Source organism: Pezoporus wallicus, unplaced genomic scaffold, assembly GCF_028554395.1.
Source record: "Pezoporus wallicus isolate ANWC-B61680 ecotype Strahan unplaced genomic scaffold, APGP_CSIRO_Pwel_v1 contig_8006, whole genome shotgun sequence".
Taxonomy (NCBI): domain Eukaryota; kingdom Metazoa; phylum Chordata; class Aves; order Psittaciformes; family Psittacidae; genus Pezoporus; species Pezoporus wallicus.
Window position 1 is genome coordinate 1,470,588 of NW_026635487.1, and position 12,844 is coordinate 1,483,431.

General features: G+C 49.0%; 1 protein-coding gene across 7 annotated transcripts in view; it reads left to right on the forward strand.

The window, feature by feature from the left end:
* SAMD11 (sterile alpha motif domain containing 11) overlaps positions 1-12,844 on the forward strand; it is a 135,426-nt gene that overhangs the window by 49,147 nt on the left and 73,435 nt on the right. For all 7 annotated transcript variants that reach the window (XM_057432257.1, XM_057432226.1, XM_057432240.1 and 4 more), the window contains one exon: positions 9,797-9,975. In XM_057432257.1, the coding sequence (XP_057288240.1) occupies positions 9,797-9,975 (179 nt within the window). The remainder of the gene's footprint in view (positions 1-9,796; positions 9,976-12,844) is intronic.

Consider the following 12,844-nt stretch of genomic DNA (forward strand, 5'->3'; position numbering starts at 1 on the left):
TTCTTTTCTATTCTCTTTGTGTTTATCCTCACAACATACAACTCCCAGTCAAGTTCTCATCAGAAAGCCACTGTATTTGTTGGTCATTCATTTCCCAGTGTTACATACGAGGATGTATTGTAAATCATTTAGCATCATCTTGTGTTGCCCCTGATGTGCTGAGCCAACTGGTTGCATATTTCAGTGAGTAGTTGTGGTTTATCCCATGGTTGTGTTGGTCCCCAGGGTGTAAGTGGGACCTGTGACTCCAGCGACCTGCTCTAGTGGGAAGTGTCCCTGCCCATGGCAGGGGGTTGGAACTGGGCGAGCTTTAAGGTCCCTTCCAACACAAACCAGTCTGTTGATGCTGTGATCTGCACACTGTGTGGTTGTAGATGCATCTTTGCCTTGACTAGCTTATGTGAAGGGCGACTGTCATCCTCAATCGGGACACACCTCTTTCTGGTGCTGTCAGCCACAGACTGAGGGCATATCAGCCCTTAGCAGTGCCAAGAAGAAGGGAGAGATTCCCTGGAGCCCAGGAAGCTAAGCAGGAACTTGGCGTGCTTTTAGCCTCATGCCTGATACCCTCAGACTCTCTTCCCTTTCGTTAATTCCACTGCTGAAGCTGAAGAGCACGTATTAAAACTCTAAGGAGGCATCTCTAGTAGTTGTTCAAAATCAGTTCATTTTTTATTGGATTGGAAGGCAGGCTTCATGGGCCAAACCCACCCCTTGAGGACCGGGGTAGGGAATTGCAGACAGTCAGGACTTATCTGGGTAATTGACTTTCTCTCCTGTGTCCACCCTCTCTCTCACAGTCACCTAAGGAACCCTCCCCATCATCACTTCTCTGCAGTGCTGATGCTGAGAGGCCTTTGTGCCCAGCAGCCTCAGCCATGGAGATGTATTAAATTAAACATAGACACACACCACAGCCCTGAGGCTATTAACCCCCCCCTGCATGCAAATAATCCACTGTGGTCTAAGTAGAATAACTTATGTTTAGACCCTGGTTCTTGCCCAATTCATTTCCACACCTGCGGGAGTGACCTTCAAAACTTGCTCCAGGCTCTTGTCTCCAAAGTCATTTTCTCATTAGTGGCAATGAAATGCATTGTGGAGCTCTTGCTGTGGCTCTGCGTCTCTGGGGAGGCGAGTGCAGAACAACACTGCAGTCCCTGCCCACAAATCACACTCCTGCTTGGTTTTTTTCCCCGAGTCCTCCTCCCTTTGCCTCCACAATCATGTAATTAAGGTTAAAGAAGGTCCTTGCAGTGTGTCCCCAAAGGTTGCAATGAGCAGGAGCTGCCATTGGAGACACTTTGGGGACGTGGATGTGCTAGTGGATGCACTTCAGTGGCTCATAGAAGGTGCTTTGCCCTTTGTCCCACCTCACCTGCCTTTGCTTGGCTGGTCCTAGGACTGAATCTCTCTTAAAACAATACAGTTTATCTCTGTAGTAAACATGCTGTAGAATTGTTTGGTCTGGTACCAGGATAAAACCCCAAACCCTCTGTTGTGCATCGAGTCCTTGTCATCCATCAAGCTGGGGACACAGTAACTGCAGATCATATGCTCTGGTCTCAAAACCTGCAGGAAATCAGTCTTTGTTACATGGAAAATAAAGCAGTCTATGGGGAAAATAACCATAAATGTTCATTATTTGTACAGGAAAATCAATTTGTAGGCCAATTGACCAAATAAAGTAATACAATTTGCTGGGAAATCCCCCAGGTGTGGCAGGCAAATCACGAAGTGGAAATGGAAGCAGCGGTTTCCATGGATGTCTGCGGTGGTTTGTGGGTGGGAGGGATGTGGGGAAGGGAGACAGAGCTTCAGAGAGTGAAATAAAGGACAGAAAAGGGGTGCTTTAACCAGCTGAAGGGTACTAGTGAAAGGGGGAGAAGGGGAGATGATGACAGACACACAACTGTTCTCAGTTCTCCCTCATCTTGGCATCCACACAGCAAATCTTGGGCAATTCATTGCCATGGAGTGGAGTAAAATCAGATCATCACCCCAGAATGATGGTTCTCATTAAGGGGGTTCTGTATAAGGAAGTTCTGTGGGTCTCATGCCAGTGTAAATGCTGCTTGCCACGTTAGTGCAGAACTGATTGTTTCCAAACAGTGAGCCCAAGGGCTGGGTTCTATGTGGCTGGACAGCTGTTTGTCACAGGTACATGTTGACACTGGTCAAGGTAAAGGAGCTAAGGATGAAGGTGTCAGTCTCTTCCAGTTACCAGAACCACATCCTTTGTGCTGTATGGACTGGAGGTTGTGTCTGTGCAAATATGAAGACAATGAGATTGGGAGAGGGATAACTTCAGCAGTTCTTTACTTGCAAGGATGCATTTGTGACCATAGCACTAGAAGGCATTGCTGAGGTGTTGTAATCCAGTGTGGTGGTTGGAAAGGGCCCACAGAGCTGCTTTTCCACACTGGCTGTGAATATATTGCCCCTTTGGCTTTGGAAGTGCAGCGGGGTGCTCCTGGCTCTACAGCGGCCTCTCTGTGTTGACTTAGCTCATCGGCTTACTTATCTCCATCACACTTTGCAGCACTGTGGAACAGACCCACTGCTCCTCACTGGCCTTCCAGCTGTGTTAAAAGCCCTTAAATAACCAGAGCTTACAGACCAGGTTGTGCTTTCCAAATGAGAAGTACTGCACAGTGGCAGCATCGCTGTAGCAGATGACAGGCTTCTTGGCACAGCTTCCCCTTGCTTTTGGCTCTCTGTGCCAGGGAAGGGGCTCCAGGGAGGCTGTGGCTTCACTTCGCTGCATGCAGCAGGTGTCAAAGCTTCTCATTTGTAAAGAAAGGTCCTCCCAAAGGCTGGAGTGGTGCTGCAGAACATGTTCTGTGTAGACAAACCCTGCCACTCAGCCACAGCTGTTCATCGGGGAACCACAGAATGGTTTGGGTTGAAGGGACCTTAAAGCTCATCCAGTTCCAACCCCCCTGCCACAGGCAGGGGCACCTTCCACTAGAGCAGCTTGCTCCAAGCCCCATCCCGTCGTCAGGATTGTCAGGATTAGACCTAAAGAGCCTGCTGTGGCACAATCATTCCCAGAACCTGTTGTCTCCGTGGCTACAGCTCTTAGCTCTATGCTGAATTCCTTCCTCAGCTTGGCCTCTGGTCATTGCCAGCATGTGTAAACCACCTCCAAGAGACCCTGATGAGCACAGTTCCCAAAACCTGGAATAGTCTTTGTGGTGTGAACTGCCTTAATTTGTGCCTCACCATTGCTGTCTGTTCCCTTCTGCTCCCTCTGTACTTTGGGCCATCCCTCCCGTGCTGGAATGATTCCAGTGTAACGCTGGTGCCACTGGAAAGAGCTGGTGAGTAACAAACCTATTAGTGGTCAGGTTAAAGGGCTGGCCTGCAGCTAAGGGGGAGGCAGGAAAATAGATGCAGCAGAAGGCTCTGCTTTTATTCATTTGTTCATTACTGAACAGGAGCAGGAGGTGAGGACCTGGACAGGGACAGCTTCTCCTGCCCCGACCTCAGGTTTGATGGGGGAGCTGGTAAGTGCAGGGCAGCACAACTGGGCCTGCGCTGGCTTTGCTACCAAAGCACTGGTAGCACATTGGCCTAGAACATCTATTGAAGGCCCAGGGGAGAGAGGAGGATTATCTTGGAAGGCAGCTTGACCCTTTCTTAGGTGTTCAGACTCATCGCAGCTGAAAGGAGATGCACACCCAGGGGGATGTGTGGGCTCCCTTGCTGGGTAATTTCCCTAACCAAAGCCATTTGAGCAGGTTTATTATTTGTGAAAGTAAAAGGAGAAGTATTCCAGGCTCTCGGAACCTCCTCCTTTCCTTTTCCCTACCTTTAGCAGCAACAAAAAGCGAGTGAAAACGCTGTCTGGACTTGAGGGTTTCCTTCACATATGGAAAAGATTTTGCATTCTTGAGCTCCCAGCGTTGGCAGCGTGCAAACCTCCCCTCCTGCCTTCCCCCAGCATTCCCGGTCTGTTCCCTGTATTTCCCAGCTCTACGTATACAGAAGGAATGCATGTGCTGCATAAAATCCAGTGGAAATCAGTATTGAATCACGGGCATGTGGATCCTCTTGCAAAGAGCTTTGATCAGTATGCAGACTCTGGGCATTTGCATCTCTGTGCTTTAAAGGGATGCTGAAGAAGTGGTGTCCACAGGGACTGCACCTGCTCATCTTCTTGGGTCAGTTCCCTGTGGGATCAGCCAGTCAGGGTTTGGCTGTCAGTTCAGGTGGACTGGAAAAGCTTTGCTTTCATGTGCTTTTTTCCTTTTCCATGGAGCTTTTTGCCTCTCAGCTCTCCTTTCCATTGCTGGGATCAATTAAATGCTCACCAGGGACTCTCTCTGCAAGGAATCTTTCCTTTCCTGGTTGGCTTTGAATGTCGCACCAGGACGTTCAGCTCTTCTGACCTTGCTGCAGTAGCTCCCAGGGCAGGAAACCTTTCCTAACCCTCCCTTCCTGTCTCTCCCCGAAGTCAGGCCGATGCTCCCCGCCCGTCATTCCAGCTGCAAGGCTCTCCCAGGGATCTTACGCAACTGTTGGGCTTTTGGTATTCTTGGCTGGGAGCACATGGCTCCAGGGGAGAGCCGTGAGGGGGTTGGATGAGTGGGGGGGGACAGATTTCATTCTGTAGCTCTATTGACTCTTCATAGCCACATAGAGAGGAATTTCCCCCTCCTGTTACCTGCAAGGAAGGAACATCACAGCTGTTTTCTTCTCCATATTTCTGATGCTCCTATGCTTTTGTGATCAGGCTCCCGGGTTTCTCCACTCAGGTAACCCACCACTGTGCCCAGGTTGTTGGGATTTATACTTGTAGCTGCATCTCTGGACATGGGTAATGGGTAGCTTGCAACAGCGCATTGCTCCCCATCTGATTTTTCCTGGGGCAAGGAAATGTGCTTGTCTGTGATTTGGGAAAACAAAGGCACCCCCCACCCAGCCAGTGCTTTGAGAGGCAGTGAAAGCAATTAAACGGTGTCAGAAGACCCAGGGAGGGTGAGGTGGTGAGTGACTGAGGGCTGGGCTGACGCAGGCACGCCTGGGTGGAGAGCTGGGCATGCCTGGGGAATAGAGGGTTATTGACTCCATCTCCAGCTGTGTTTCGTTAGCTGGAATCATAACCCACAATATTAATCTCTAACTATGTATAAAGGGAGCCCTAATACACGAGGCAGCTCTGCAGTGCCCTCATCACTCACCCTTGCAAAGGCTTTGGGAGTTGCAGAAACCTTTTACTTCCTGGTCACCACGCTCAGCAGGGAGAGGAGGTGATGTTCTGTCCAAGGGGTGGGGAAATCCTTGTGTTAGGAAAGGGAGGTGCAGGCTCTGAAGAGGTTTCCCCTGAGCTGAGTCAGTGTTTGCCCTGACAGCAAACATCTTTGACTCCTCTCAGGCATGGAGGAGGCGGTGCAGGGTAGGGGAGAGCACCCGTGAGATAACTGACTGCAGCAGGGTTTTGGCTGGATTTCACCCACAGATGTATTGTGGGGAGCAGGTCCTCAGTGAGGATCCATCCTCCATTCCCCCTGCTCTCAGGGCTGGAATCTGTTCTTTATACCACCTTCTGCCTGTACTCCCTTGGCCAGGGTGCTGGCAGGCAGCCTGGCTTTGCTGGGCTGAGCTATAAGATGTATTTAGTGCTCCATATACTTCATCCAAGGGTGCTGCTCCTGCACTAGCAGCTGGTGGCTCTGGAGCTATGGAAAATGCACCCTCTGACCCACTGGCCACACCAGCCCTACCAGTGTAAGGAAGCCAGCTGGCAAAGCCCACCTTCCCCCTTCCCTTCAAGTGAGTAGAAATGGAGCTATTTAACAGGGGTAGCCAGAGTCCCAAGGTGCCTGATGCTCTGCAGAAGGTGCCTTATTGATTGGGTTGCTCTCCCAGGCATCAGATATCCCAGTGAACATCAACAAGTCAGGAGGCAGTTTGCTTCTGAAAGTACTCGAGCCTTCAGGTTCAGTCTCTGGCAGTGTCCAAGGCCAGGTTGGATGGGGCTTGGAGCAAGCTGCTCTAGTGGAAGGTGTCCCTGCCTGTGGCAGGGGTTGGAACTGGATGAGCTTTAAGGTCCCAACCCAAACCAGTCTGGGATTCTGAAAGATCTCTCTAATGACACTGTCACACAAATACAAGCTTTTTTAATGTGAGATCATGAGGTTTACATCAAGTATCTATAAATCCTAATGTACCTCCCATTACATAGCAATGCCACTGCAAGTCCCTTGAGTGTATTCTTGCATCTAACACTGCTTTAAGTACACCGCATGGCAAGTGATGGTTGATAAACCTGAATCTGACTGCTCGTCCCTCCACATACTGCTCCGCTCTGTAGGTACTTGCCTGTCCTGTGTCTGTACCAAAGTGACGAAGGGCTTCAGCAAAAGCCATAGTCACAGGGATGAGTCCATGCATGGAGAGTGCTTCTCACAGTTGAGTGTGTTTTCTTTGTAGCTTGGACCAGTGCCCTTTGAAGTCAATGGAAAGACGATTGTAGCAGGCTCTGGCCCAGGCTTCTGGCTACCTTTGTGCTTAATTTAAAAGTGATGTGTATCTACTGTGAATGCCTCTAAACAGATTAAGCAAGTGCAATTGATTCAAAACTGGCTGTAGATGAACATAAAAGGCAAAATTGATTAGCTCAGTCTATTTTAATTTTCTGGGAATAGGGAAAACGTCAGAAAGAAATAAATAAACTGCCCCAAACCTAATGGCACAAGTACAAAACAAGCACAACTTAAAAGGAAAGGCATTGCCAGTGCTGGAATGCAGGTGTTTGCAGGGACAGAACAAAAGCAGTGCAGGTCATCTGTGAGCAGAGATTGCTGCAGGTGCAGGTGCGCTTTCTCTCTTCCATTCATGTTTAAAGGAAGAAGCTCTGTGTGTGTTAGGTAGTATCATAGCATCCCAGCCTGGTTTGTGTTGAAGGGACTTTAAAGTTCATCCACCTCCAACCCCTGCCACGGGCAGGGACCCCTTGCACTAGAGCAGCTTGCTCCAAGCCCCTGTGTCCAACCTGGCCTTGAACACTGCCAGGGATGGGGCAGCCACAGCTTCTCTGGGCACCCTGTGCCAGCACCTCAGCACCCTCACAGGGAGGAGCTTCTGCCTAAGAGCTCATCTCAGTCTCCCCTCGGGCAGGTTAAAGCCATTCCCCTTGGCCTGTCCCTACATCCCTTGTCCCAAGCCCCTCTCCATGTTTCCTGCAGCCCCTTCAGGCACTGGAGCTGCTCTGAGGTCTCCCCTTCAGGAGCCTTCTCTTTTCCAGGCTGAACAAGCCCAGCTCTCAGCCTGTCTTCATATAGATACCTATAGAGATCCGTACATACATATTTGTATATTACATATATAGGCTTATAGATCTCTGTGTGTCTATATATAGGTGTCTATGTGTGCAGCAGCTTTAGGCATATTCCAGGAAGGAATAAGCATTCTGAGGAGCAAGGGAGGGGGAACCTGGCTTCCAGGTCTAGTGGGCTGTTGCTCTGGGTTCAGTGTCTCCCTGTTTGCTGCACTCTCACTCTTGTTAGAGCTGATGAGTCCCTGGGCAGTCACTGAGACCTGGTAAGTGCTCCAAGGTACCGTAATGGCCATAAAATGATTTTTAGTGTCTGCTCGGTGCTGTTCTCTTCAGGCTGTGGAGTCACAGCAGGGAGTGAATTGTGATTATTTTGAAGTGGAAATTTGCACAGCCCTCGCCTCCCCCTTTAATTGTTATGATAAATTGCAACTTCAGACATACATATATAAAGCTCTGGCATGATAAAGCTCACGCTGATTTATGCCCTAGCTTTTCAGCATGACTGAACTCTGGTGCACGTACTGCCCTCCTTTGCTCTTCCTCTCCTTCCCCTGCCTCTCCTCCTCCCTGCTGTCTGTTAGCTGGAGTCACTAAGGTGGCTTTACACAGAGGGTAAGCTTGGTGCACATTCCAGAACAGGAAAGGGACCAGGGGTGGAAATACCCCTCAGTATGCAAGAAGTATTTAAGGGTAGGAGATGTGTGTTTTATATGAGATGCTCCTTCAGGGAGCAGTGAGAAGCCTTTGTGCACAGGGCCGTGTGTGTGTATCCCTGCCACTGTTACTGTGGAGGGAGCCCACAGGGTGAGAACTCGCTAAAGCCTCTGCAGCTTCATCCAGGTACTTGTGATACTTGGAGGTGTGGGAGCGCTCACCTTGTTGCTGTCCATGGGTTTGTCCTCTTCACATCACTCCCAAGAAGAAAATGTGTGTTAGTTTTCCTTGCATCTATGTGTTTCCCCATTTCTAAGCCAGTCTGGCCCATTGCTCCTCTCTCCCTTGGGTGTCTGCTGTTCACAGACAGCTGTGTTCTCGGCTTGGACATGCATCAGAATGGGAAGCTAATGTGCTTCCTTGGGGTGATGCCTTCCAGATGGATTTAGCCAATTATCACAGCGATTAGGGCTCCCCTTAATGACCACAAATGGAATTCATTGATGGAGGTAAACAAGAAGTTTTTGCTTTGTATTTGGGGAAAGTTCTCCATTTGTTCAATTAAAACAGCCTGGGCTCTTCCAGCACTTGGGCTTTCTCCATCCTCCCCTGTGGAGCCCGGCTGACTCCAGGACCATTTTGCCAGGTTTATATGGGAAGTTGGAGTCCATGTTTCAGAGAACCTGGTACCAGTTAGGTGTTACTCTGCATTTACTCCACCTATTGACGCGCTTCTCTTCCTTGATATGGTCATGTTTCTTCTCTATGACTTGTCCTATCGAAGGAAGTCCTGTTGAAGGAAGTATTCCTGCATTACCTGTATGAAGAACATGCAGGAATCTTTTCTCCACTTCCCCTCACTGTGGTTCCCTTCCCTGTTTCATGATTGTATTTGTTTAAACGCTGAATTCTGGGGGGCAATGACATGATGGTCTCCTTGTGTCTCTGTGTACATCTTCCTCTTGTCTTATGGCTGTCTTGGTCCATCACAGGTCAGGCTAAACATGCCAAGTGCTAGAAACATGTTCTGTCACAGTGAGAGCTAAAACCCATCAGGCTCTGCATTAGGCTGCACTAGGCTCACACAAATGGTACAAACCTAGAGTAATCTGTCACACATTCTCACTACATGCAGGCTGGGAGGTTGGGGTCATGTTGTGCTGCGTTCTGCACACAAATACACTTGCAGTGGGAAAGCAGCTTTTGCCTCCTGGGAGTTCTCCTGCTGTTCACTTGTGTCGTGTCAGAAGGGGAGCACACTGCCAGGACCACCTAGGGAAGGTCTGCACAAGGCAGGACCTGCTGGGTTCACCTGAGCATGCAAGTGAACAGTGAGAAGGAGCCTCAGTAATTCAAGATGAATTCATGTGGCCTGTTCGCTGGTGTGAGGGGCAAACTTGCTGCTGGCTGGCATGAGCAGTTTTCCCTTTGCAGTCAGAAGTGGCCTGGATTATCTGGATCACGTCCTCCTGGGCTGCTGGCAAAGGTTTAATGTAATCCAGTATGCTATGTTAATGGACAATGTTTGATAGGTAATATTCTGGAGAGAGAGTCTGGTGCCTAATTCTGCTGCCATCTCCCTTTTCCTATTGGCGTGGATGAGATGCAACCTAGGAATGAAGAAGTGGGAAGAGGCTGGAAGTGCATGGCTTGATTAGAACTAGAACTACACAGAGATGTGCCTCTGCTGAAAAGGCATGTGCAAAGTGAACACAGCCTTTGCCCACCCAGCATCAGCCTGAAACCTGCACTGATGCCATTTGAGGCTTCCTGGTCCTGCATTGCCTAACCAAATTCTTGTTTTCTTCTCTTCTCTCCCTGCCCTTGCCCATCCCACCTAATTCCATCCTGTGGCAGAACCGGGGTCGCCTGGCAGAGAAGAGGACAATCCCCTTACCTCCAACCAAGATCCCAAAGAAAGAGCTGACCTCCGTTTTCTCGCATAGCGACGACAGCGAAGAGAGCGATAAGAGCAATGGTCAGCACCCCGAAGTAAAGCAGGAGGAGGATCTCCACATCAGTATCATGAAAAGAAGGTAAACTCCTGCCAGGGAATGCTGCATTGCAAGAGCAGAGGCAGAGAAAACTGGGCAGCGGGTGACCAGCCTTTGTGGGGTGCCAGTGGAGTCACCTCCAGGGCCTGAAGTTCAAGTGCAGATGTCACATTACAGCTCAGAAGGATTAGTTGGCTCCTCTTTGCTACTGACTCACTCCTGTTTGGGGTGAGTAGGGCTCTATGGAGCCTTGTGTTTGCACCAGAGGTGTCTGGATTTGCAGTTGTATTTCACCCTCTGTCCAGAATTCTCTGTCTTTGTGTCTGATGAGGCCAAAGAATTCCATGACCAGGAAGTCATCTGTAGGCTTTTTACATAACTGTTTGAAAATACACAGAGGTGTCTGGGTCCAAAGTCCTGCTTTTTACTTTCAGTTGTCTCCAGGTTGTGGTGCAATATAAACTGGATAATTCAGTGTTGGGGAACAGAGTTTGGGAAGGAGGTAGCAGCACTGATGACGTGTTACTGACTACAGGTGTCAAAGAGCATAGCTGGGTCTCACTGATCCTGAGTGCCTCTGTAGCCTAAAAGTAGAAGTACTGGAGCTGCAGTAGGAAAGAGTCACTCAGATACTGGGGCTCATCTCAGTTCTCATGTGTTTTGGTGGTGTCTTTCTCAGTACCATATACATTCAGCCTGGAACCATGCAGGTTTCAAAGAAGAAGGGAAGGGATTGTCTTGAGTTACTGTCACTTGGGCTTCAGTGCCCATAATATTCAGCTGCAGAATTTTGGGTTCTCTCATCCCTCTGATAAAAGATGATGTTTAGAAGACCTGTAACTGCAGGAAAATAAACACCTGAAGGCTGTGTGCCTCAGCCTCCCATGCATATCATTGCCACTCATCTTGATTGTCATCTTCCTCTGATGCATAAAATCACTCAGATTCTAAGACAAGCCCTATAAAAACAGAGGAGTGGAAACCGAAGGCATGTAATTGCTTTCCTTATGTTTTATGTGTTTCTTGCTCCTGAGCAGATAAGTTGTTCCCCCCCCTCCCCGCCCTTTGCTTTCCAACAGATGCTGGTACATTGAGCAGCTGAGAGCTTGAAAGCAGGGAGACAAAACAGTAACCAGCCCCTCTTGTAAAACCCACCTGTAATTAAAGTGTGGGGTTAGCACTGCAGCTTTGGGTCCTCATTCTTATCCTGAAACCATAAAGGTGTTTGGAGAATGCATGTGCACAGGAGCCACAGAGGGGAGGGAACCCTCCCCATGAGCTTTGGTGTCCTGCCCTTCTTCTCCTGCCCCCTTTAATTATGCCTTTAATGCTGCAGAATGACAGTGCTGGGTTGTCTCATTAGGAGGGAGAACCACACGCTCACTGTCTAATTGATATGCTCGGCCCCCCAAATACAAAGTGCTCTTATCTTCAATCTTTAATTACTGTAATTGCTTTGCCTTGTTTATTAGGAAATGAAGGGAAAATACTTAATAGTTACTAGGCAGCGGTCCCTCAGCTAACCATGCCTGTGCTTTCCAATCAGTTTGGCTCAGGGTCTCTTGTTTAAGCTTTGTCTTGATTCCTTAGAGGAGGGCATAATTCTTCCCAAGTAGTTTAGACTCTCCTTGCTTTTGTACAGTTCTGCTCCTTTCCGTTTTCTGGGGAGCTCTGGTAGAGTTTATAGGGGAAGAACTGGAATAACTGGGGCAAACAGGGGCAGGGGGCTCAATGAGTGCAGTACCAACAGAGAAAGAGCACATAATTCAGTATATCCAGTGCTCCAATCCCTCAGTATTTCCAAGCATTTTATCCCTTGTGAATGGGTCTCCCAGCCTTCCTGTCCCAGACTGCCCCTTTCCACTGGTTCAAGAGCAATGGATGGAGAGGGATGTGACTCCAGTCCTGCTGAGGAGCGTGCTCTGCCTGTTCCCAGCATCGTTATAGGGACGGGGGCGGAAGGTGTGATGGGGCTGGCTCCAGGGACAGCAGCAGCATCATAAAGGCCAGACAGCTGACAGACATGACAGCTGGGGCCCGTCAGAGACAGTGCCCCATCTGCTTGCTGCTGTTAATTCACCTGTTGTATCCTCCCCCATTGGTGATGGATTGGGCTGAGGTTTTATTGTCTCCCACTGAGAAGAAGAAATAGGTTAAACTGTGATAGCAGAAAACAAGGTCAGGGCCTGAGCAAACCTGTGTTTTCCTCTTGTTCCCCTGGATGGCCCTCGTGCACACCTGCATTCATGTGCCATTATAACCACTTGCATTGTACACTGTTGCCTTTTCTTTCATCTCCTATTCCTAATTTCCTTTATACTGACCATTTCCTTCTGCTGTTGGCACAAGGGAATGCTTTCTGCTACTTTGAGGTCTGGGCACTGGTGAAGAAAAGACTCCAGGGATTAGAATATGAGTCAGAAGCTTAGTTTCTTGGCTGGTCCCTCACCATAGCCTTTGACAGTGATTGTCTCCGTGATCTTAGGCAATTGCCCATGGTAATGGCCTTCAGAGGAGATCTGAAGCAGAGAAAACCTGCCTCAGGATGTTCTTGCAGCCCTAGAAAGGAGCAGAGACCTGGAACTGTTACTGAAGTCAGTGCATGCCAGCTCATTTCACAGCCAAGTCCTTGCAAAACTGTGTCACTGCTGACACAGACTGTGAGCACTCAGCTCTGAAGAGGACTGGGACAGTGTTGGCAGAGGAAAATCCCTTTTCTTTTGATCACATTTCTGGTTCCTGAAGATCTGGCTCTTTTACAACACTGCCTGCATGCACCATGGCAGCCACGTCACCTGTATGGTTATTTTGGTCCTAATGATACCGGTATAGCTGAGGTGGTACAAGAACTAGAGCAGGCTTCAATTAGAAACCTTGGCTTCATGAAGCCTTTTTCCTCACAGGCTGTGAG